General features: G+C 36.5%; 1 protein-coding gene across 6 annotated transcripts in view; it reads left to right on the top strand.

Annotated features, from left to right (window-relative positions):
* The window catches only part of ALG8 (ALG8 alpha-1,3-glucosyltransferase), a 40420-nt gene extending 14994 nt beyond the window's left edge, over positions 1–25426 (top strand). For 2 of the 6 annotated variants that reach the window (XM_081282675.1, XM_081282676.1), the window contains 11 exons: positions 5623–5816; positions 7979–8088; positions 10923–10990; positions 14278–14404; positions 14659–14762; positions 15547–15667; positions 18248–18387; positions 19713–19852; positions 22650–22747; positions 23020–23092; positions 24825–25426. In XM_081282675.1, the coding sequence (XP_081138801.1) occupies positions 5623–5816; positions 7979–8088; positions 10923–10990; positions 14278–14404; positions 14659–14762; positions 15547–15667; positions 18248–18387; positions 19713–19852; positions 22650–22747; positions 23020–23092; positions 24825–25056 (1407 nt within the window). In that variant the 3' untranslated portion in view covers positions 25057–25426. The remainder of the gene's footprint in view (positions 1–5622; positions 5817–7978; positions 8089–10922; positions 10991–14277; positions 14405–14658; positions 14763–15546; positions 15668–18247; positions 18388–19712; positions 19853–22649; positions 22748–23019; positions 23093–24824) is intronic. The other 4 variants (XM_081282678.1, XM_081282679.1, XM_081282680.1 and 1 more) reach the window with 4 other exon arrangements.
* The last annotated feature ends 1192 nt before the right edge of the window (positions 25427–26618 follow it).

Raw genomic sequence — 26618 nt, forward strand, 5'->3', positions numbered from 1 at the left:
TACAAGAAATGCCGTTGGGATTTTGATTGGCATTGCATTAAACCTATAGAGAGCTTTTGGTAGTATCGCCATTTTGATGATGTTAGTTCTGCCTATCCATGAACAGGGTATATTTTTCCATCTTCTAAGATCTTCTTCTACTTCTCTTTTTCGAGTTCTGTAGTTTTCATTGTATAAATCTTTCACCTCTTTTGTTAGGTTGATTCCCAAGTATTTTATTTTTTTTGAGGATATTGTGAATGGAGTGTTTTTCCTCATTTCCGTTTCAGAAGTTTTGTCGCTGATATACAGGAATGCCTTTGATTTATGCGTGTTGATTTTATATCCTGCCACTTTGCTGAATTCATTTATTAGTTCTAGTAGTTTTTTTGTAGACCCTTTTGGGTCTTCTAGGTATAGAATCATGTCATCTGCAAATAGTGATAATTTAAGTTCTTCTTTTCCAATTTTTATGCCTTTAATTTCTTTCGTCTGTCTAATTGCTCTGGCCAGTGTTTCGAGAACTATATTGAATAGAAGTGGTGATAGAGGGCATCCCTGTCTTCTTCCAGATTTTAGAGGGAATGCCTTCAATTTTTCTTCATTCAGAATGATGCTAGCCTGAGGCTTAGCATAGATAGCTTTTACAATGTCGAGGAAAGTTCCTGTTATCCCTAGTTTTTCTAATGTTTTGAACATAAAGGGATGCTGTACTTTGTCAAATGCTTTTTCTGTGTCTATCGAGATGATCATATGGTTCTTATCTTTAAGTCTATTGATGTGGTGAATAACATTTATTGATTTCCGTATATTGAACCATCCTTGCATCCCAGGGATGAATCCTACTTGATCATGGTGCACAATTTTTTTGATGTGTTTTTGTATTCGATTTGCCAGAATTTTATTGAGGATTTTTGCATCTAGGTTCATCAGAGATATTGGTCTGTAGTTTTCTTTCTTTGAGGTGTCTTTGTCTGGTTTCAGAGTCAGGGTGATGTTGGCCTCATAGAATGAATTTGGAAGGGCTCCCTCTTTTTCTATTTCCTGAAATAACTTGGAAAGTATTGGTATTAATTCTTCTTTAAAGGTTTTGTAAAACTCTGCTGTATACCCATCTGGTCCTGGGCTTTTCTTGGTTGGTAGTCTTTTGATTGCTTCTTCTATTTCATCCATTGATATTGGTCTGTTTAAATTGTGTGTATCCTCCTGACTCAGTCATGGCAAATCATATGACTTAAGAAATTTATGGATGTCTTCACTATCTTCTACTTTATTGGAATATAGGTTTTCAAAATAATTTCTAATTGTCTTCTGTATTTCTGTAGCATCTGTTGTGATATTGCCTTTTTCATCCCGTATGTTAGTAATTTGAGTTCTCTCTCTTCTTCTCTTCGTTAGCATGGCTAAGGGTCTGTCGATCTTATTTATTTTTTCGAAGAACCAACTTTTTGTTTTGTTAATTTTTTCAATAGTTTCTTTTGTTTCAATTTTGTTGATTTCCGCTCTGATTTTAATTATTTCTTGCCTTCTGCTAGGTTTGCTGTTGTTTTGCTCTTCCTTTTCTAGGGCTTTGAGATGAAGTGTGAACTCATTTATTTGTTGGTTTTTCCTTTTTTTGAGGAATGACCTCCAGGCGATGATTTTCCCTCTTAAAACTGCTTTCATTGTGTCCCATAGATTCCTATATGTTGTGTCTGTATTTTCATTTATCTCTAAGAATTTTTTGATTTCCTCCTTTATGTCTTCTGTAACCCATTGATCATTCAGTAACATATTGTTCATTTTCCATGTGATGTAGGATTTTTCCTTCTTTTATCATTGATTTCCAGTTTCATTCCATTATGATCAGATAAAATGCATAGTATTATCTCCACCCCTTTATATTTACTGAGGGTTGCCCTATGGCATAATATATGGTCTATTTTTGAGAGGGATCCATGTGCTGCTGAGAAAAAAGTATATCCACTTGATGATGGTTGATATATTCTATATATGTCAGTTAAGTCTAGGTTATTGATTGTGATATTGAGTTCTATAGTTTCTTTATTCAACTTTTGTTTGGAGGATCTGTCCAATGGTGAGAGAGGTGTGTTGAAGTCACCCATAATTATTGTGTTGTGCTCTATTTGATTCTTGAACTTGAGGAGAATTTGTTTTATGAACATCACAGCACCATTATTTGGTGCATAAATATTGATAATTGTTATGTCTTGTTGGTGAATGGTTCCTTTTAACAGTATATAATGTCCTTCCTTATCCCTTTTGATTAACTTAGTCTTGAAGTCGACTTTATTCGATATGAGGATGGCCACCCCTCCTTGCTTACGAGTACTGTGTGCGTGGTATATTTTTTCCCAACCTTTCACCTTCAGCCTGTGTATGTCTTTTCCAATCAGATGTGTCTCCTGGAGGCAACATATTGTTAGATTTGTTTTTTTAATCCATGTTACCAGCCTATGTCGCTTTATTGGAGAGTTTAAACCATTAACGTTTAGAGTTACTATTGATATATGGTTTGTACTGCCAGCCATGTTTCATTATTTATCTTTTTTTTTTTAATTTAGTTTGTTTCTCCAGGATTAGTTCCCCCCCCCCCGCCCTCTGCCATTACCGAGGCACTTCCCACTGATGGTTTTGGTTGTTGATTTTCATTTCTTCTTTGTGTAGTGTTTTGCTCAAGACTCTTTGCAATGCTGGTTTTCTGGCTGCAAAATCTTTTAGCTTTTGTTTATCATGAAAGATTTTTATTTCGTTGTCGTTGAAGCTTAATTTTGCTGGATACAGAATTCTTGGTTGGCATCCATTGTCTTTCAGTGTTTGAAATATGTTGTTCCAGGATCTTCTCGCTTTCAGCGTCTGTGATGAAAAATCTGTTGTTAACCTTATTGGTTTACCCCTGAATGTAATCTGCCTCCTTTCTCTTGTAGCTTTTAATATTTTATCTTTGTTCTGTATATTGGATATCTTCATAACAATGTGTCTTGGCGTTGGTCTACTGTGATTTTGTGTGCTCGGTGTCCTGTATGCATCTACGATTTGTATATCCGTTTCCTTTTTATTTCTGGAAAGTTTTCTGTAATTATTTCATTCAGCAAGTTACTCATTCCCTTGGTTTGAATCTCTGTACCTTCTTCTATCCCGATGACTCGTAAGTTTGGTTTTTTTATGTTATCCCATAACTCTTGGATGTTTTTCTCGTGATTTTTTACCAGCCTTTCTGAGTTGGCTAGACTCTTTTCAAGATGATATATTTTGTCTTCATTATCTGACGTTCTGGCTTCTACTTGCTCCACTCTATTAGTGATACTCTCATTTGAGTTTTTAATTTGGTTTATCATTTCCTTCATTTCTAGAATTATTGTTTGATTTTTTTATAATCTCTATCTCCTGATAAAGATGCTTAACTTCTTCTTTTATCTGTTTATGTAATTCATTTTCAATGTGTTCTTTCACTGTTTGGATTTGCTGTCTCATATCCTCTTTAAGGTTCCATTCCATCTGTCTAAGGTGTTCCTTGAGTTCATTATATGGCCATTTTTCTGATGACTCTAGGTCCTCCTGAATATTTAGGCTGTCCTTCATTGTTTGTACTCCTTTCTTCCTTGCTTTTTTATGCTGCTCATGTTACTTCTTGTTCTGTTTGACTGCTGAGCTACTGTTTACTCTTACAAATTTATTTGATGCTGTCACCGCTGGTTTCAATGAAGTTATCTCCTCCGCCCATGATGTCAGTTCTCTGCCATGGTGGTATCCCATGCAAATGATGACCATTCGTTCCCTTTGCTGGGTGACCAATGCAATGGGTGGGTCCTGACTGTCTCTCCCATGCCCCGTTTCAATCCTGTAGCCACTGCCTATGAAGGCTCGGTTGGCTTTTACCTCTGTAAGTTCAGAAGGGCTGACCAGTTATTTCAGCGGGATCGTTAGTGCTGTCACAAGAAGCAAGCGAACCGGAGCTTGAATGCAGCCCATCCGGGCTCGGTGTGTGTTCTGAGAGGCCCAAACTGTTCGCCCCAGATCCACGTCAGCTCAGCATTGCCTAGTGATCCTGAGCAAACAGCATTTAGACAGTTTACGACTCCCTATGCCCACGCAGCTGAAGAGGTCAGAGACTTGATCTCTCCGTGCCCGCCGCCATGTTGGATCTCCGGGAATACTTCTTAACTCATTTTATAAGGCCAGGATTACCCTGAAAACAAAGTCAGCAAGTGCGGGACCGCGTCCCAGGGCAAGGCGCGAAGGGAAAGCGGCTCTGCTGACGCCCGCGGCGACCAGATGATTAAATTTTAAAATTTTAAATAAAAGTGAACAGAAGGAGTGCTAGAGATTCAGCTCAGTTGAAAGAGTGCTTGCCTCGCATGCACAAGGCCCTGGATTCAATCCCCAGCACCATAAAAAAAAAAAAAAAAAAAACTGAACAGAGAACTAACATTTTTTCTGAGTCTCTCTCACCTCATTTTTTATCACAGAGAGACCCTGAACAGCAGTCCCTTTGGGCAACCAGTTAGTATTCAGTAGACATGTAGTGCACTTCTAAATAAAGAATAGTTTCTCATTGAAAAGAGCAACAAGTGATTAATATCTTCAGCTCTTCTAGGTACAGGCCTTAGTTTGAGTTTGGGGGACAATGATAGTAATTTTTAAAATAAATTTTATTTTATTGATTGGTGCCTGGGATAGAACCCAGGACCCTATGAATGTTAACCACGCACTCTACCACTGATCTAACACCCCTAGCCAATAGTAATAATTTTAAGTGATAATAATATTATTATGTTTGTATCCAGCTTAATACCATATATATAGACTTTATAACTTACAAATAAGAGCATATTAGGTAAAATTATTTATATGTAATTATATATACACATGCATTATACATATATTTATATATATACATATATTATAATAATACTCATAATAACCACATGATGTAGGTACTACCATCCCTTTTGTATAGGTAAGAAAAATGGAGATTTACAGAAATCTAACAAAATATAATATTCTGAAGTTTATATGTTTTTCATATGATCTATAGCTTTATTTACTCATTAGTGACTGTTCACTCATTTAACTAATAGTTATTGTTAATAATATATCCAGCACTTAACTAAATTCAGGATACAAAATGACAAGGGGTGGTTTCTGCTCTCAAGGATCCTATAACCTACTGAAAAAAAGTAAAATAGCGTTTGTGTAGCATTTTGTTGTTTAGAAATATATTTCACATATATTACCTCATTTAATGTTCATAGTATCTCATGTTAGAAGTTGTGGAATTGAGTATGTCAGACAGAAATTGAACCTAAGCTGAAGAATCATTTGTTATGCTGCAGCTCTTCTTACAAGGGGTAGAATCATGTCTGAGCCATGTTTATTATTTCAAGGCTTCAGGTTAGTTTCCTTTGAAGTATAGTTGATTCTATACAAGGAAATTGAAGACCATATGAAATAACCTGGAAGACAAGTTTTAGTGTTCTGCTCGTTCTTAGGTAGGAATTGCTCTACATATTTAGGGCATTATTTTAAAAGAAATTCATTTCATTCATTCATTAAAAGGCCAGAAAGTGAAAAGGTTTTTAATTCTTTATATCTTTGTTTATTCAGTTACTTAAAATGTTTTATCTTCAATTTTTATCACAGGCAACTTCAGAGTGGACCTTGGATTACCCTCCTTTTTTTGCGTGGTTTGAGTATGTCCTGTCACATGTTGCCAAATATTTTGATCAAGCGATGCTTAATGTTCATAATCTGAACTACTGCAGCTCAAGGACCTTATTTTTCCAGAGATTTTCTGTCATCTTTACAGATGCACTCTTTGTGTATGCTGTCTACGAGTAAGTGGGAAATGTCATTCTGTGTGGAGGGTATTGAAGAAATATAGTATTAAATAGATTTACTTATTCCTGATTTGGGAGGAAACAAAGCTCATATAACAGAATACTGTGAGTAAGTACATGAGCAGTCTAATGTAATCTTGCAGAAGAAATTAGAATGAGGTCAGGTGGCAAGGCAGAGGTAGAAAAAGAAATTGTGATGTTGTAGGGGAAAAAAAGTAGACCAAGTAGAGTTCCAAGACCATTTCTCCCAGCCAGAATATCTCCACATGCTTTTCTTTCCTTCCTTGCAGCAGGCCCTCAGAGGCTTTTATGGCTGCCTTGTTCTTTGGGATGCACATAAACACTGTGCACATATAATCCATTGTGTTCATCACCAAAGCCTGCTGTTAGAAGTTTACATTCCGCTAAACTCAAGAAATCTTAGTATTTTTAGCTGTTATTTCTGGATTCTTTTCTTCATGAAGACTCTTCATTATGTTAACCTTTTTATATTTTATATCTTACATCTTATAACTTAGTTTTAAATAAATATTCATATATAGTATATCTTGCACAGTGACTTCCAAATATGTAAGTTTTCATTTAAAGTTGGCTTCCATCCTTTCATAAAACTTAAACCTGCCAGTGTGATTGTGACGGAGCAGTAACTAATGTCCGTTCAGTGACCCTTGGCATAAATGGATCCTTTCTATTAGTGAGACCCTCTAGACTAAACCCTTGTCCCAGTCAGGAAGAGTCCCTTGGGAATGTGTTAATCTCTGCTTTTCTCTTTGAGTAATTCCTGATTGACCTCCTTTTTTTCACTCTTTGTGACTTGGCAAAAGTTGGAAGGAAGATGATTTGTAGTATACTCCTTTTAACTCAAAATATTTGAATTCAAGCTCTTTCCAAGAAAGGGAAAGGGAGCAAAAATTAATTTCAAAGTAGGAAAAATAGTTAAATAAAAGCATCAAAATGTATATGCCGATTCCCAGAACCAGGCACTGTGGGTAGATTATTAATTTATTTAATTTTCTCAATTATTCTAAAAGGTTACTGTCCCTATTCATGAGGAAGCTGAGTCTTCATCAAGGAAAAGCAGTACCCTCTTTAACTGTCTCTATTATTGTTTTTTTGTTTGTTTGCTTTGGTACTAGGGATTGAACCCAGGGACATTTAACCACTGGGTCATATCCCCATCTCTTATTATTTTTTATTTTGAGACAAGGTCTTATTAAGTTGCTTAGGCTGACTTTGAATTTGTGATCCTTCGGCCTCAGCCTCCCATGCTGCTGGGATTATAGTCACCACCTCGCTGGGCCCTTTATTGTTTTTCAAATTAGCTGATATTCAAACGTAACACATTTTTAAACATATTTTCATAAAATAATACATCTTCTTTGGAAAAGCACTCATACAAACACAAAGTAAAAATGACCCTATTTTCTCCCTTCCATAATTGTTACTATTAACATTTTGATGTATATTTGGTCTCTTTGGGGCTTTAATATATATATATATATATATATATATATATATATATATATATATATATATATATTTTGGGTGGTGGTGATGCTTGCGGTTGAACCCATGTGCATGCAAGGCAGGTACTCTACCAAATGAGCTATATCCCCAGCCCTTACTATAATTTTTATAAAATAAAATAAAAATGGGATTATATTTTTATTACTTTTATTGTTACTTAATATATCACAACATTTAAATAGCATACAATTTTACATAAAATTTTTATAAAATTATTATTTGGACAAGCAAGAGTCTCAAGTTTGCTACTCCATTGGGGTTTGTGATTCAACCCAGGGGCTTGCACATGCTCTACCACTGAGCTACATCCCAAGCCCCTGCGTTTTTTTATTCTAAAGGACTGAAATAATATGTGTACTTTCAGTTTTCAAAAGACTTATTTTCGAGTTTTAGGTGACTTTTTATTTTATTTTTAATTAAATGAAGACTTATGATTAAGAAGAACATAGCTGAGAAAGACATGGAACCAGCCCTGAGTTCTTTGTCTCTGCTGCCACCTTTATAAGCAACTAAGAATAGCATGGACAGTTTGTCAGTAATGGCTTGTAAAATGTCATAGTGTACTCTGCAGAAGTATCGTGTTGTTCTAGTGAAAAATCAAAGTTTTCATTTCATTCCTGATGAATCAATAGGTGCTGTAAATGCATCAATGGAAAAAAGGCGGGTAAAGAACTTACAGAGAAACCAAAGTTTATTCTTTCAGTGTTACTATTGTGGAATTTCGGATTGTTAATTGTGGACCGTATCCTTGATACTCTGTGTAATATTTTCCTTATGTCTTCTAAAGTATACTAATAAGATTAAATCTTTTAATAATTATGATTTCTAAATGTGAACTTCTTTTGAAAATTGGCATCAGGTGAATTAATGGGCTTCTAAAACTATGCTTTCTGCCCTTTATTAGTGGACTCTGGCTGTTGGAACACTTTGTCCCTGAGAAGTTAGCGGTAATATATGAAAATCTCTTAAACTATTCTTAAAGAGCTGTGGATGTGGCTCAACGGTAGAGTACTTGCCTAGCATGCGTGGGGCCCTGGGTTCAATCCCCAGTACCACAAGAAAACAAAATCAGTAAAACAATATGCTGATACATACATGAGAGTGTGTGTATATGTATGTATTTTCACATATATGTGTATGCTCAAGTTTGTCAGCTGTCTTTTTTCTTCTTTTTAATTTGGCACTGAGGATTGAATTATATCACCACATCCAGCTGTTTTGATTAATTAAATGGTACTGAGGATTGAAACCTAGGTGCTTTACCACTGTGCTACATCCCTGGCCCTTTTTTTTTTTTTTTTTTTTTTTTTAGGACAGGGTCTCACTAAATTGCCCAGCCTGACCTCAGAGTTGCAGTTCTCCTGCCTCAGCCACTGGTATTACAGGCATGTATCACCATGCCCAACTGTTAACTGTTTTTAGATTAAACTAATATATATTAAATAGTTTATAACACATTAGACTAAATACCTCTTATAGGAAAGGATGTTACATGTAGGAGCAGCCAGACCTTCATGCTTTCCTACCATTTTGGCTTACTACCTATTAACAGGCAAAATTCTTAAATTCAGAGGATCTTTATGTAATTAAAATCCTAATGATAGAAATCTAATAGTTTGCAATTTTCATAAAAGTAGATTGGTGTAGAGAATACTTGGACTTTGTTTTTAATCTGACCTGCACTTAAATCATAGTTATGTTGTCACTGTAGCTTTAGGACCATGAATAGTCTCAAAAAAAAAGAGTTAGAGGTGTAGCTCAGTGGTAGATTGCCCTACCACTAAGCATCAATTCCTAGTACTACAATCAATCAATAAATGGTAATTCTGAATACCTCACAAATTCATTGTGAAGCTTAATAAATAAGATTGAGTATGTCAATGGAATATTACTCAGCCATAAAGAAGAATGAAATTATGGCACTTGCAGGTGAAAATATGGACCCAGAGACTACCATGCTAAGTGAAATAAGCAAATTCCAAAAAACCAAAGGCCAAATGTTCTCTCTGATATTCATATGCTACCTCACAATAAGCAGGGGAAAGGAAAAAACAGTCGTTAACTGATTAGACAAAGGGGAATGAAGGGAAGGGAGAGGAAAGAGGGATGAGAATGGGAATGACAGTAAAATGGATTGGACATAACTTTCCTGTGTTCATATGTGAATACACGACCAGTGTAACTCCACATCATGTACAGTCCCAAAAATGGAAAGTTATACCCCATGTATGTATAATATGTCAAAATACATTCTACTGTCATGTATAACTAAAAATAACAAATAAAAACTTTTTTAAAAACATTTATTCTTTAGTTGTAGGTGGACACAATACCTTTATTTAATTTTTATGTAGTGCTGAGGATTGAACTCAATGCCTCACTCATGCTAGGCGAGCACTTTTCCTCTGAGCCACAACTCTAGCCCCCAAATAAAACATTTTTTAAAAAAAGATTGTGTATTACTTCAAATTACATCAAACAATGAAGTGCTGCATGCTAGCAGCCTTAAATGGCTATTAGGTACCTCCATTTTTCAACCCTAATTCTGAAAAACGAAACAAAATGTAAACTGGTGGGTACACACCTATAATCTCAACAACTCGGGACATTGTGGCAGCAGGATCACAAATTTGAGGCCAGTCTTAGCAATTTATCCAGGCCTTGTCTCAAAATTTAAAAATAAAAAGTACTGGGAAAATAATTCAGTGTTAGACTACTTGCCTCTGGGTTCAATCCCCAGGACCCCACAAACATCAAAACAAAATAGAAACTTCTTGCACCTTAACTGATGGTGGTTAAGTTAGGAAAAATAGGAAAGATTCTGTTTTTCTTCTTAAACATTAATTTTAGAAGATTTTTTTGACTCTTTATGGAAAACATTTATGAGAAGTCCAAATTATTAGTAGTATATTTGTCTTTAAGGAAGCATTTGCAATTTCCAAAATCGTGGATTTTGCAGGGAAATGGATGGCATTAGAGCAGATAATGCTAAGTGAAGCTAGCCAATCCTTAAAAAACAAATGCCAAATGTCTTCTTTGATATAAAGAGAGCAACTAAGATCAGAACACAGAAGAAGAGCATGAGGAAAAGACTAACATTAAACAGAGACAAGTGGGGTGGGAGAAAGGGAGAGAGAAGGGAAACTGTATGGAAATGGAAGGAGACCCTCATTGTTACACAAAATTACATATAAGAGTTTGTGAGGGGAAAGGGGAAAAAAAAACAAGGGAGAGAATTAAACAACAGCAGATGGGGTAGAGAGGGAAAATGAGAGGGAAGGGGAGGGGAGATAGTAGGGGATAGGAAAGGTAGCAAAATACAACAGTCATTAATATGGTATTATGCAAAAATGTGGATGTGTAACCGATGTGATTCTGCAACTTGTATTTGGGGTAAAAAATGGGAGTTCATAACCCACTTGAATCAAATGTATGGAAGATGATATGTCATGACCTTTGTAATGTTTTGAACAACCAATAAAAAAAGGAAGCATTTGCAATTTCTATATTCATTTGGTGGTCACTGTTCATTATGAATTTGGGGTCTTCTGATGTGTTTCCTTGACATATATCCAGATATTCATTTCCAGTACAATGGATTCCTATTTGGATTAATGCTGCTCTCCATTGCACGGTTATTTCAGGTAAATACAAAGTGCCTAATTAGATTTTTCTCCCTTTAGTTTATTGCTTATGAAGACAACATTGTAGTGGGTAATTTTTATTTGACCCCTTGCTTAGGATTTCCAAGTGCTATAGACATTTTTATTGGGTATTCTCAAAAATTCCATGTTCTCTTTTGACAGTAATTTTCTCCATCTTACAGATGAGAAAATTATACTCTAAGAACTTATTAAGAGTGTGGGAGGCTTGAATTTAATTTGAGTTCTATGTTAGGTTGATACTATTTCCATAGGAATGAGATCTCTAGCAGTTTTTACAGTGTGCTAACTATGATGGTGGTGCTTTACCATAAAAGCTTATAGAATAGTGTAATGGAAAATAAAAGACCTGGGTTGAAATCCTGACTAACACTAATGAGCACACAAGTGCATTTGCTGTTTCAGATTCATTACGTAGGATATCTCACTGAGGCTACCTTACAAACAGTCTGTGAAGTTGTCTTAGCTATTATCCTCCTTTTATAGAGGAAGAAATCAGAAATTCAGATTTCTAGGTGACTCTTCAGTTCTGGAATTGATATTTAGGAATCTCCCAAGGAATTTTCTTAAACCATCAGGTTTGAGAATCACTGCCCAGGGACAAGTCATTGAACCATCTTACCCTTTGTTTTCTCATCCATAAAATGAAACTTACCCCCTTGGTTCTTTTTTTGTAAAATGGGGTTTCCTATCACAGGGACTTTGGAAAGATCAAATTTGGTATCTGTTTTAAAGTACCTTGTCAGCTGTAGGGGCTGGGTGTAGCTCATGGTAGACTGTTTGCCCAGCATGTGAAAGGCCCTGGGTTTTAACAACAGCACCACAAAAACATAAATAAAAATTTAAAGTTCTTGGTCAACTCTAAATGCCTAGATAAACATTTGGCTGGGGGCGGGTACCAGGGATTGAACTCAGGCACTCAACCACTGAGCCACATCCCCACTCTATTTTGTATTTTATTTAGAGACAGGGTCTCACTGAGTCATTTAGCGTCTTGCTTTTGCTGAGGCTAGCTTTGAACTTGTGATCCTCCTGCCTCAGCCTCCCGAACAGCTGGTATTGCGGGCATGTGCCATTGCACCCAGCTAGATGAACTTTCTAGCTATAAAAAGCCACAAAGTGCGTGGAACATATTGGTGTTCGGTGAATGATTACTGGATGGTTGTTGAACAAATGAACTAAAATTTGACTGTAGAATCAACTAGACTTTATTTGGATTTTAAATTAAGTTATGAAAATGGAAGCATCCCATTCTATTTCCTTATTATTCCTAAACTTACCTATTCTGGACCACACCTGATAAAACAGTAAGAAAAGAAACTTGGCCTTTTATGGTCCCTTTGGCAGTTTCCCTTACTGAACACCAGGACCATTACCACATTTGATCCTTCCAAAATTCCTGTGAGATAGGTAGAATTCAGACTTCTTTAATTATAGTTAACTTGTTTTTATTTTGATTGTGGTTTTGTTTCTTAAAATACCTGTATTTCTAGGTAGTTTGTTAGGATCAAGTGCTATACCTGGTACCTTCAACCTATAACAAGTTACCTGATATGTAATAGTAATATAAGATTTAGCCAGGGATGGTGGCATGTGCCTTTAGTCCCAGCTACTCTGAAGGATGAGGCCCAAAGATCTCTTGAGCCCAGGAGTTCAAGACCAGCCTGGTTAACATTGCAAGGTCCCATCTTTTTAAAAAAAAAAAAGATTAAATTTTTTAGTATAGCATCATATATATTCATACTCTTTTTTTTTTTTTTTTAAGGAGAGAGAGGGAGAGAGATAGAGAATTTTTTAATATTTATTTTTTAGATTTCGGCGGACACAACATCTTTGTATGTGGTGCTGAGGATCGAACCCGGGCCACACGCATGCCAGGCGAGCGCGCTACTGCTTGAGCCACACATCCCCAGCCCATATATTCATGCTCTTATTCCCAATTCCTCTTTGGAAATCCACGTATTATAAGACTTTTTAAGGGGTGAAAGTAATTGAATTCTTTTGTCTATAGCTCGTTAGGGAGGATTTGTAATATGTTGTTATTAATGATACATCCTGTATCTCAAGCATCAGGCTTGGTACTTAATAAATATTTGTTGAAATAATGAATTTATGAACCCACTAGGCTAAGTATTAGAATCACTTGCCTTTGTATTCCTCCTTATATTGCCTGTAAAATATTTACCTTCAATTTTATAACTTTTTTTTTTAACTGTACTACAGATTGAATCCAGGACCTCACACACACTATGCAAGCATTCTACCACTGAGCTATATTCCCAGAGATACATTTGTATGATTTAAATTTTCTATAATAAAAGTTTTACAACTGGAGACATAACTCAATTGTAGAGCGCTTGCCTGGTACATGTGAGGCCCTGGGTTCCATCCTCAGTGCTGCGGAAAAAGAAAAAATGAGGCAGTCATACAGAAGTAGAGCAAATAGAACAGTGATCTACAGATACAAGTGAGATTATTTTTAAATATATCCCAAATAGCATATTTCGTTTATATTTTAGAATATATTTATTTGAAAATTGACATTGTTGGGCTGTGGCTCAGTGGTAGCGCACTTGCCTAGCATGTATGAGGCACTGGGTTTGGTTCTCAGTACCACGTATAAATTTAAAAAAAGGTCTATCAACAACTAAACATAAAAATTAAAATAAAAAAAAATATTTGACATTGTTTTAGCTGGATGCATAGAGCAAGTCTGTAGTCCCAACTATTCAAAAGGCCGAGACTAGAGGATCATTTGAGCCCAGGAGTTCAAGGCCAGCTTAGGAACATAGCAAGATCCCCAACACTTCAATAAAACAAACTAACAAAATACTTTCTTTTCTTTTTTGTGGGGTGGGGCACTGAGAATTGAACCCAGGGCTCACATGTGCTAGGCAAGCCTTCTACCGAGTTAAATCCCCAGCCCTTTTGTTTTCTGAACTGGTTCTCAGTAGCCCAGGGTGGCCTCAAACTTGTGATCCTCTTGCCTCAGTCTCCTGAGTAGCTGCTGTTATAGGTGTGTGCAACCATCCCTGGATGTTTTTCTGTTTTTCAGTAAAAATTTTGTGAGTAATCACAAAAGTTGTAAAAATAATACAGAGTTCCTGTGTATTCCTCAACTATTTTCCCCTAATGTTACCATCTTACTTGACCACCAGTTTTCCACTCATGTCCTTTTTCCTCTTTCAGGATTCAATCAAGGATACTAAATTATTGCAATTTCTTTTACCTTGAGTTTTAAAGTAATATTTCCCTTTTCAATCTTCTAGAAAAGGCATGTGGAAGGAGCATTTTTCTTTGCCGTTCTCCTACATTTCAAGCACATCTACCTCTATGTAGCACCAGCTTATGGTATATATCTGCTACGCTCTTACTGTTTCACTGCAAATAAACCAGGCAAGTTTTACTAATAACAAAATGTTTTTTTGTTTTCTTCTTTAACTGTATTGACTTAGTGCCTTACTGTATAAAGTTTTATGAATCACAACAGATATTTCTCATCTATTGATCCTATTGACTCTTTACCCATCCTGACTTTTCTCTGTTCTTTCAATATCATAAAGACAAATAGCCCAAAGGGGATACTTCTAGTTATTATTGGGTTATATTTCTCCAAGCTGCTAGTTAATGGTAATGTTCCTTTTCTGTAGATGGGTCTGTCCGATGGAACAGTTTCAGCTTTGTCCGTGTTATTTTGCTGGGACTTATCGTTTTCCTGGTTTCTGCTCTTTCACTGGGTCCTTTCCTAGCCTTGGTAAGCCTGTTTATTTTTTTCTTCTTTTTTAAAAATAAAGAAATACATGTGTTTGTCATTGTTTAGTAGAAAATTATAAAGCCAGAAATATATGAAATAAGTAAAACTACTCATTTCTTACCCCCTCCCCTTTTTGACTTTCACAAAACTAGGGTAGTACCGTTTCAGACATTGTTGTGCATATTCAAATGTGTACATGTATGTATATACATGTATATGTTAACTGTATATTATACACACAGATATGTGCAGAAGTGATCCTCATTATTTGTGGATTTTTTATTTTCAAATTCACATACTTGCTGAAATTTATTTCTAACCCCCCAAATCAGTATTTTTATAATCTTTCAAATACAGCAAAATGCCTAGAAGAGATGTTCAAGTGTTTCTGTTTTCCTGTTGCTCCCCACCCTGAAGTCAGTTTTAACTTCTACTGAAACTGAAAAGTACCATATCTCTTATAGACTTTCCTGCTCTCCCCTTCACTCCAGTAAACTTCTGAATTCTCCTTTGCACCTTACAAATTCTTTCATTACTGTTTACTTCATAATAGTATGGAACTTGTATTCAGTGTTTTCTTATGTGTCTTGCCCCATTGACTGGTTGATAAGATTAGATTAAAAAAGATCTATAAACTGCTCAGGATCATACAATTTTTTACTTAAAGGAACAAACTGGTACAGACCTTATAACTTTCTACACATTGTGCCATAGACAGCTTTCCAATTTTGTTTTTGACATTGGGAAAAATTGATGACTGTTCAATCACTTCTTTTTTTAACAGAACCAGCTGCCTCAAGTCTTTTCCCGACTCTTTCCTTTCAAGAGGGGCCTCTGCCATGCATACTGGGCTCCAAACTTCTGGGCCTTATACAATGCTTTGGACAAAGTTCTGTCTGTCATTGGTATGGTATCATATCTTTTCAAAACTTAGACTGTGAATATTGATAGGACTGGTCACATCCAGAAATATGTTGTGAATGTGGCTGAATTGTTTTTTCTCCAGTCCTGCATTTAGCCCTCAGGATGAACAGAGGAAACATTTCTTGGGACTGAGGTTTAGTTCTGTAAACAAATTGCATTCTTTAAAAAAGCTCCTTGTGGAAATGGAATTCTTTCCTTGGTAAAAAACAATATATAGATACTTCAGAGGTAATTTTTGCCTGAAGTAAAACATTCAGCAGAAATAACCTTACTTTTATACTTAAATATATGAAGAAGCAAGAATAGAGAATGTATAAATTGTGACTGAATATTAAGCCAATAAGGAAAATGATAACCATGCATTTTAGCATGAGATGAAAAGAAATGAAAAAGCCCAGTCTATATGTTTTCCTTCCCCCCCCCCCCCCCCAGTTCTGAGAATTAAACCCAGGGATGTTTTACCACTGAGTTACATTCCCAGCCCTTTTATTTTGAGACAGAGTCTCACTGAGTTGCTTAGGGCCTTACATAGTTGCTGAGGCTAGCCTTGAACCTGAAATCATGTTCCCAAACCCCAGGCATGCACCACCACACCTAGCTTTCTTTTCCTTCTTGAGATGCAATCTCACTGTATTGCCAAGGCTGATATTGAACTCCTGGGTTCAAGTGATTCTCCTTACTCAACTTCCTAAGTGATGAGACTATACAGACACATACCATGCCTGGCTTAGGCAATGCATTTCATGTTTGTGTTGTAATGAACACTAATGTACACCTTGAGATGGTTATGTTAAAAATAACTCACTATGGGCGGGATTTGTGGCTCGGTGGTAGAGCGCTCACCTAGCATGTGCAAGGCCCTGGGTTCGATCCTCAGCACCACATAAAAATAAATAAATAAAATAAAGGTATTGTGTCCAACTACAACTAAAAAAAAAAATAACTCACTATGGAATAACTCATTCCCGTCTATGAATCATGCCCACCCTGGTGAGAAAAAGCAGGACAGGGCCAATTGCCTTATCTGAACCGAGAAACTGCTATACTTTGTATATCTACCTCCTCAAAGATGTCTCACATGGAAAGTCAGTGACAAGTTAGGCAACTGTGTTGCAGGGAAATAATTGTTAACTTTTATTAGAGAATCAACGGACTGAAGGGGACAGAGAAAGGGGTGAATAAGCAGAAAATATTTTAGTAGTCTACATCTTTTCTTCAAGATTTATGGGGCAGGGGGCGGGGGGTATGCTGGAGAGTGAACCCAGGGCCTTGTGTATATGAGGCAAGCAATCTACCAACAGCTATATCCCCAGACATCCCTCAAGATTTTTATTTTTAATTTTTTTTTTTTAGTTTTGTACCTGAAGATGGAAAGAATTTTATTTTTACATGGTGCTGAGGATCAAACCCAGTGTGTCACACATGCCAGGCAAGCACTCTGCCACTGAGCTACAGCCCCACCCCTCTCCCTCAAGAGGGAGATTTAGTAATGGCATTTAGAAGGGCTTTGCAGGTGCTCAAACTATCTGTAACTGTCCTATTACTCTGGTGCTTGTTTGAGAAGGAGCTTGCATCATTACTCCAAATTTGGTTTATTTAACAAGTTTTTTTTTTTTTAAACTCCTTTGTTCAGAGGAGACAACATCCTATCATTTCTGTCTTTAAGGGAACATAGTATAATAAAGGAAATGAGCATGAAAACAAAAACAGTGTAGTATACAAACACTACAATAGAAAGCTTACAAGAAAATCATCTCTGCTTTTTGATTTAGGAACTAAGATGAATAAGTGAATTAGGAGTTAATTTGGCAAAACAAGTAGATCATTCTAAGCAAAGAGTAGCCTGAGCAAAAGGACACAGATGTTGAGAGTGATATGTTGAGGACCCATAGTTAGTTCATGATAAGCAGGCCACATTTAACAAAGAAGAGATGAGGCTGGAGAAGTAAGAAGGAGCTAGATCATGGAAGACTTCGTATTTAAGATTATGGACTTTCTCCTATAAGAAATGAAAGATTCAGGCTGGGTATGGTGGCGCACACCTTTAATGTCAGCAGTTTGAGAGGCTCACACAAGATGATTCCAAGTTCAAGGCCAGCCTTAGCATCTTATCGAGGTCTTAAGAAACTTGGCCAGACCCTGTTTCAAAATATTGAAAAATAAAGGGATGGAGATGTAATTCAACAATAAGTGCCCCTGAGTTTAATCCCTACTGCCAAAAAAGGAAAAGAAATTACAGATTCAAAGTTGGGATTTGACATAGTCTGCATTCTAAAAACTTGCTTCATTTAAGAGGTAAGAGCAGATTATTGTTTACATATTACCTGCCCACAAGATTCCTGTAGGCTGCCACAGTTCCCCATTTCAATGCAAACAGCTACTTTATAGATTATAACTTAAAGCAAGAGGCATTCTGCCAGAGGTAGGACAGTACAGACTTAAATTCATGAAATCTTGCTTTAAGAAACAAAATTTCTCAAGGTAATTATGGAGTCCCATTAATTACAAATATGTGTGTGTATGAGTGTGTGTGCGAGTGTGTTTGTTTATTTATTCTCTAGGTTTGGAATTGAAACTTCTTGATCCCAACAAGATCCCTAAGGCCTCAATGACAAGTGGTTTGGTTCAGCAGTTCCAACATATAGTCCTTCCCTCAGTGACTCCCTTGGCAACACTCATCTGCACTCTGATCGCCATATTGGTAAGAATTCAGCTGGTATTACTTGAGTTTTCTCTGCTTTTCTGTTGCGTGGCTGATTGAATTTCAACATGAAGGTTTTCAGACTGCAGGGTGAATTCCATGGCTGTAATCCTGCAGACTGAAGCATTTCCTGGCAACTCTTAGAGAAACTTTGTACATGGTAGGGAAGGATTGCCAATAAAGCCTCTGCAAGATTCTTGCCAGTGGCTGTTAGACCATCTGTCCACCCTGGGGTGAGGAAAAAAGAAAGCCCATAGAGAAGACATGAACCATGCTGTGAAGAAAGAGGAAATCTTTGTGGCAGATCATCCAGATTGTTTTGTTTTTCTCATCCTAGCTAAATGATCAGCATTCCAAATATGTCTAGATGGCATGGATATTTTGTCTTGATATAGATAATGAGCTGAGAAAGTCAATAGTGACTCTTTGCATATCAGTTGAGTCTGTTGAGTCAGATGCTGTTAGAGCCTTCATTCATTGTTAGTGATCATGGTGACTTCAATTTTGTGATATAATTTCAGTAAAATTCCAATAAATTCAATCCTGTTGATGATTATGCTCAGTGTTAATTTTCATTTCCGAACTTATTTGCAAGACACCTGACTCCACTTAGGTACGTGGCTGTACTAGTATGTAGATAACTAAACTCTGCTGGCCTACTTGTTCACATGTTTTCACTGAGGTCAAAACCTTTTTTCAAAAATCTCAGCCTAGTAAGCTGCGTATAGAAGCAGTAGTTTTATTGTAAATTGTACTCCAACCCCAAAAGGTACATGTTTGCTTATTAATTTGGTAACATCTAACTTATTAGCCCCAAAATATCTGAACTTTGTAGTTTCATCTAATAGATTGAGCTAATACTAATTATAAAGATATAAATCATTATACTGTATATCCAGAACTTAATTGTCATTTGTTAATTTTGATAATTAGAATTGCTTTTAATGAGTTAAATATACACTTCCAAATGCCTGCTTATTCTGAGTTATTGCTTTCATGTTAATGTTTGTTGGACTATGGGGCTGGTGTTGCAGCTCATTGATAGAGCGCTTGCCTAGCACATGTGAGGCACTGGGTTTGATCCTCAGCACCACATAAAAATAAATAAAAAATAAAATGAAGATATTATGTCCACATGCTACTAAAAACAAAAAAAAAAGATTACATTAAAAAAATGGTGGACTATGCACACTGTGATAAATTACACCAATTTAATAGAGACTTGTCTATTATTTTTCAGCATTAATACAAATTGCATTTGCCTGATCCTGTCAAGCTGGGATTTTAAATGACACTGAAATTTTATCTTTATTTATTATTTCTAGCCCTCCATTTTCTGTCTTTGGTTTAAACCCCAAGGGCCCAGAGGCTTTCTCCGATGTCTAATTCTTTGTGCCTTGAGCTCCTTCATGTTTGGGTGGCATGTCCATGAAAAAGCCATACTCCTCGCAATTCTCCCAATGAGGTAAGCACATAGCTTAGTCAGTCTGCATTTCTGGCATATTTCACGGTGTCTTGCTGTTTTCCATTTGCTCTGCTCCTTTTTGTCATGTTCATCAGGGTAGGCAAAGGCAAAGGAACAGTTCAACAGGACAGGAATGTTTACTTGGGATCCCTGGGCCCATGAAGGTTCCAAGGTATGCAAAAATGCATGTGATGTTTCTACATTTTTTGGTAAAAATACTGTAATAATTAAATATCATGATAGGTGTGGATGTTGAACGGCAACATGGTTTAGAAAAAGCCTGGGCTTTGGCAATATCTCCTGTTAAAATAAAGTCCCATGGTTCCTTGTTAAGTGTTAGTTAAAATAAGGATTGAGACCATTCTGTAATAATTCTGTAATGTTTAGATTCCAGAAGTAGATTTTCCAATACTGTTTGTTTGCTTTATTATCATTATTATTATTATTTTGCATTCTTCCTTTGAGCCTCTCAACAGTCTTTAAGATAATTAGAATAAATGGGTATCATCCCCTTTCTTAACATCTGTAGAAACTAGGGCTCAAAGAATTTATGAATCCCCTGCCCTATTTTGTATTTTATTTAGAGATAGGGTCTCACTGAGTTATTTAGTGCCTCACAGTTGCTAAGGCTGGCTTTGAACTCTCGGTCCTCCTGCTCAGCCTCCTGAGCCACTGGGATTACAGGTGAGCACCAACACGCCCTGCTAAAAAGAAGCATTTTAAAGGTAGTAGTGTCCATTTTATGTACAATTGAAACCCAATAGATAGATGATAATGGAATTGGCCTTTTTTTCTTGGATGTTTTTCTCAAATCTTGAGAAATCATTTAAAACTCTAAAAGAACATTAAAGCAAATTTTTCAGGTCAGTTTATGGCTTCTCTGGGTTTATTTAGCAACATGAAATTGTCAGATTAAAAAGTAGAACAGTTTGGGTGTGGTGACACACACCTGTAATCCCAACAGCTCAGGAGAATCACACATTCAAAGAGTCTCAACAGTGACCTTGTCTCAAAATAAAAAATAAAAAGGTCTGGGGGATATGGCTCAGTGGGAAAGCACCCTTGGGTTCAATCCCTGGAGCCCCCTCCCCCCAAAAATAGTCTTTTTCTGAATCCATACTGAAGGTATAGGGCATTATCTAGGAGATGAGCTATGGCGTTGGAAATGAAATTCTGAATCCTGTTTGCCTGACTGCTACCACTAGGCAGCTCCCAATCCCACAAGATTCCTTTCTTTGGAGAAGTTATTTCCTGATTTGGTTTGGTATACTCTATCAGTCACTTAACTTTTCCCATTAAAAAAAAAATATATATTCTCTAGAGGACACAGAGACTAACCCATATAATTACAGTTATCTTATATTACACAAAGGCCAAAAACATACATTGGAGAAAAGATAGCCTCTTCAACAAATGCTGCTGGGAAAACTGGAAATCCATGTGCAACAAAATGAGATTAAATCCCTATCTCTCATCATGCACAAAATTCAACTCAAAGTGGATCAAGGACTAAGGAATTAAACCAGAGACCCTGCATCTAACAGAAGAAAAAGTAGGCCCAAATCTCCATCATATCGGATTAGGCCCCTTCTTCCTTAATAAGACTCCTATAGTGCAATAATTAAAATCAAGAATTAATAAATGGAATAGATTCAAACTAAAAAGCTTCTTCTTAGCAAAAGAAACAATCAGTGAGGTGAATAGAGAGCCTATAGCTTAGGAACAGATTTTTACCACTTGCACATCAGATAGAGCTTTAATCTCTAGAGTATATAAAGAACTCAAAAAGCTAAACACCAAAAAACAAATAACCCAATCAATAAATGGACCAAGGAACTGACAGAAGATGATATACAATCAATCAACAAATATATGAAAAAATGTTCAACATCTCTAGCAATTAGAGAAATGCAAATCAAAACTACTCTAAGATTTCATCTCACTCTAATCAGAATGGCAGCTATTAAGAATAGAAAAAAACATTAGTGAGCATGTGGGGGAAAGGCACACTCATACATTGCTGCTGGGACTGCAAAATGGTACAGTCAATATGGAAAGCAGTATGGAGACTCCTTGGAAGGTTGGGAATGGAACCACCTTTTGATCCAGCTATTCCACTCCTCGGTCTATACCCCAGGGACTTGAAAACAGCATACTACAGGGACTCAGCCACATCAGTGTTTATAGCAGCACAATTCACAATAGCTAAACTGGAACCAACCTAGATGTTGTACAATGGAATATTACTCAGCAATAAAAGAGAGGAAAATCATGGCATTTGCAGGTAAATGGATGGAGTTGGAGAATATCATGCTAAGTGAAGTTAGCCAATCCCAAAAAACCAAATGCCAAATGTTTTCTCTGATATAAGGAGGCTGACTCATAGTGAGGTAGGGAGGGGGAGCCATGGAGGATTTAGACCAACTCTAGATAGGGCAAAGGGGTGAGAGGGGAAGGGAAGGGACATAGGGGTAGGAAAGATGGTGGAATGAGATGGACATCATTACCTTAAGTACATGTATGAAGTCATGAACGGTATGAATATACTTTGTATACAACCAGAGATATTAAAAATTGTGTTCTATATGTGTGATATGAACTATAATGCATTCTGCTGTCATATATAACAAATTAGAATAAAAAATTATTCTCAATTGAATTGGACTTGTAGAAAAATCTATACTTATTTTAAGCTTAAATCAGTTGTAAGAGTAATGATAGAAGCGGTTTATTCAAGCTCTTTGCAAGTATGATTTCAGTTACTTTAAGGAATTATTGTAAGAATTTTTATTTTTAGCCTTTTGTCTGTGGAGAAAGCAGGAGATGCTTCGATTTTTCTGATTCTGACCACAACAGGACATTATTCTCTCTTCCCTCTGCTCTTCACTGCCCCAGGTAAACAGCTTCTTTTTAGATGCATTTGACACCATGTGCCTTTTTAGTCAAGGCTGGAGATCATTATTCTAATTTCAACAATCCTAAAGTCTCAGAGATGTCATCTTAAATAAAACCTCCAATTTGCCCTTAGTTCAAAATATCTCTAAATGTCACAAAAATGCATAAACTCAAAAATATTATTGTCATAATTAATTGTGTGTGTATATAGTCTTAAGTATCATAAATCTTTCACTTACCAGTTAAAATATCATGTGTTTTTTTTTAAACAGAACTTCCCATTAAAATCTTACTCATGTTACTATTCACCATCTATAGTATTTCTTCACTGAAGATTCTATTCAGGTAATCAAAAAAAAGCACATTTAAATTATATTTACACTTCTGAAATGTTTACTACTAACTGGTAAGATAAATCTTTAAAATTTATTTTTAAGTTATAACAGTAAAATAACATTACAAAAACTTGGTAAGCAGAGTGAGAAATTACCCATAATCCTATAATTCTGGCATGACAGCATATTTGTGTCTTTAGTTTGAGGAAGTATTTGAGAAAGACTAATTAGCTTAAAGCTTTAAATGAAAACTAAAAAATGGAATGTAAAGGGCTGAGGATGTAGTTCAATGGTAGAGCACTTGAATAACATGCAAAAGGCCCTGACTCAATCCCTAGTACTACCACACACACACACACACACACACACACACACACACACAAAGGATGCATTATGGATAAAATTACCTAAGTAGAGATGAAAACAAAGATATTTTGTAAAAATTGTTACAGATGCTGGGTGTGATGGTGCATATCTGTAATCCCAACTAAGGGAGGCTAAACCTGGTGAATAACAAGTTCAAGGCCAACCTGGGCAACTTAATGAGACCCTGTCTCCGAAGAAGAAAAGTGACTAGGGATATAGTCAGTGGTAGAGCATTTGCCTAGCATATGTGAGACCCTGGGTTCAATCCCTAGAACTATGAAAAAATAATAGTTAAGATTTATGGGTGAAACTTTTGCTCTTCTAAACTTTATATTAGTTTGCTAATGGATCATATCTATCTACATAAAAATTAATATAATTAATTATAATTATTTTAAAACTTATAAATCATGTGACCCAGCAATTCCACTCCTAGTTATACACCCAAGAGAATTGAAAACAGGGACTCAAGCAAGTACATGTATGTTAATGTGGAAATGTGCACCATTATTTACATACCCAAAAGATGCAAACCACTCAGATGGCTATCAATAAAAATAATGGATAAATAAATTTGGTATAGGGGCTGGGGATGTGGCTCAAGCGGTAGAGCGCTCGCCTGGCATGCGTGCGGCCCGGGTTCGATCCCCAGCACCACATACCAACAAAGATGTTGTGTCCGCCAAAATCTAAACATAAACATTAAAATTTAAAAAAAAAATAAATAAAAAAAATAAATTTGGTATATACTTATAATGGAATTTATTTAGCCAGAAAAAGGAATGAAGTTCAGATACATGCTACAACATGGCTGAACTTTGAAAATCTGCTTAGTGAAAGAAGCCAGACACAAAACAACAAATATTTTATGATTCTACTTACTTGAAATTCTAAGATGAACACAGTGGTGAGCCTATAACCCCAGATACTTAAGAGGCTGAGGCAGAAGGATCACAAGTTCAAATCCAGTCTGGGCAACTTAATGATACCTGTCTCAAAATAAAAAATTAAAAAGCTCTGGGTTCAATCCCCAGTACCACAAAAAAAAAATTTTTAATTCTCAATTATGTTACATTTCATCATATTTTTATTCTAGTGTCACAGCCCCCAGTCCCTTTCCCTCTTCCAAATACAGAGCTAATTTTCTATGAACAGCTTCAGCTAAGTGTCAAACATAGGTAGATGACTGGGTAAATTTGGATTATTATGATAATGTAATGGTATATCATTGTCACTTTTTCTAGATGTGAAATTTAATGTAAAATTTTTATTTCAGCCTTGGCTATAATTCACACCAAAACAGTATAGGTGGGAAAGCTTTAGCTGGGAAATGTTTGCTAAACCAGAATGACTCATCTTTCTCTCCTTTTCTTCAGAAAAGAAAAACCTCTTTTTAATTGGATGGAAACTTTCTACCTCCTTGGCCTGGGGCCTCTGGAAGTCTGCTGTGAATTTGTTTTCCCTTTTACCTCCTGGAAGCTGAAGTACCCCTTTATCCCTTTGTTACTGACTTCAGTGTATTGTGCAGTGGGCATCACATATGCTTGGTTCAGACTGTATGTTTCAGTGTTGACTGGCCCTCCTGTCAGCAAGACAAAGAAGCAATGAATAGAGGAACTGCTTGGAAGTAGGCCAAGCAATTATTTCATAGGAAATTAATCAGAACTTGAAGAAAGTTGCTGGTGGCATGAGCCATTCATTTTAGTAGATCTGTTTAGAGGACCATTCTTGCCATCCTTGGCCTTGTCGAGCCTAGCAACCTGATTGTCACCATGGTGAGAAGCCACTGCCCTCCGTAAGCAGTGAAATTCATCCGAAAAAAAAAATCTCATCTTCCTCTGACTGCTTTGTTTACTGAAAGCTAACGGAGTCTGATTAACAGCATAATTATTTGTAGCCTAAGTTAACCATTGTCAGGATATAAAGGATAATTAGACTCCTCTACTGAAGGAAACATAAATAAAATGGCATTTTTTTAAATTTCTGCACAGAATACTTCTGGATCATTACCAGCTCCTACATTTTCCTATTTAGCATGCACACAGGCAGATGGTGTACTATCCCCATTCTGTACACCTTGTTCTAGGAGGTTTTTGGTGATGGGGGGGGGGGTTGTTTTTTGGTTGTTTTGGTTTTGGTTTTGGTTTGTGGTTTTGTTTTGTTTTTGTTTTTCCCATTGAAGTTACACAATGATAATATTCAAAGCCAGGAGACTATTTAATGCACTGCTTTGGCCAGGCATCAGAAACTACAAACCAAATATAAGCTACTCTTATATTGAGTTTAGGACATCTTGAACAGCTCATTTTTTCTGATAGCAAGCACTGCAATTTTGATAGCTGCCACTTAAACTTTTCCTGGTGTGAAAGAACTGAAGAGATTTTGCAGATTTGTCTCTTCCTGTCCCTTCCTTGATAGTACTACATTACATTTTATCTAGGACCTCTAGTCACCTAATGCTGAACACTCAAATTTAGCCAACATTTATCTAGCCAACACCAGAACTTTACACATTTTATTTACCCATCACCCCCTAAGAAGATCAGAAAAAGTCCAAGGTCAGCGGCATCCTAGGATGCTAATCCAGTTATTCCATCTCTTAAATCCATTCTGTTTTCCCAGACTTCTTTTGAATCTGTTATTGGAGACATAAAGATGGAGATTTGGCCAAAGGGAAAGAGAAACATAACTCCTCTCGCCTCACCAGAGTCTCCCCTGCACCCTTGTCCAGTTCTCACAACAACATAAAATTCTCAGTGTGCCACAGTATATTAGACCTCTGCTTCCTTTCATTCATGCTGCTTCCTCTCCCCTCTGACTTTTCTACTATCATCTGATTGTGCATACTTCAAGATGTGACTCACTAGTAGAGTGCTTGCCTGGCATGCACAAGGCCCTAGGTACCATCCCCACTACAAAAAATAAGGTAATGGTCCTAAAGGAAGGTACAATGGTACATGCCTATAATCCCTGAAATTTAGAAGGCTGAGGCAGAAGAATTGCAAGTTTGAGGCCAGCCCCAGCAATTTAGCAAGACCCTGTCCCAAAAATTAAAAAGGGCTGAGGGATGTAGCTCAGTAGTAGAGCACCCCTGGGTTCAGTCCTTAGTACAAAAAAGGGAAAAGAATTTTGGGACCCTGGAGTCATACAGCCTGGTTGGAAATCCTACC

The sequence above is a fragment of the Spermophilus citellus genome (genome assembly GCF_964194105.1).
Source record: "Spermophilus citellus genome assembly, chromosome: 2".
Classification (NCBI taxonomy): domain Eukaryota; kingdom Metazoa; phylum Chordata; class Mammalia; order Rodentia; family Sciuridae; genus Spermophilus; species Spermophilus citellus.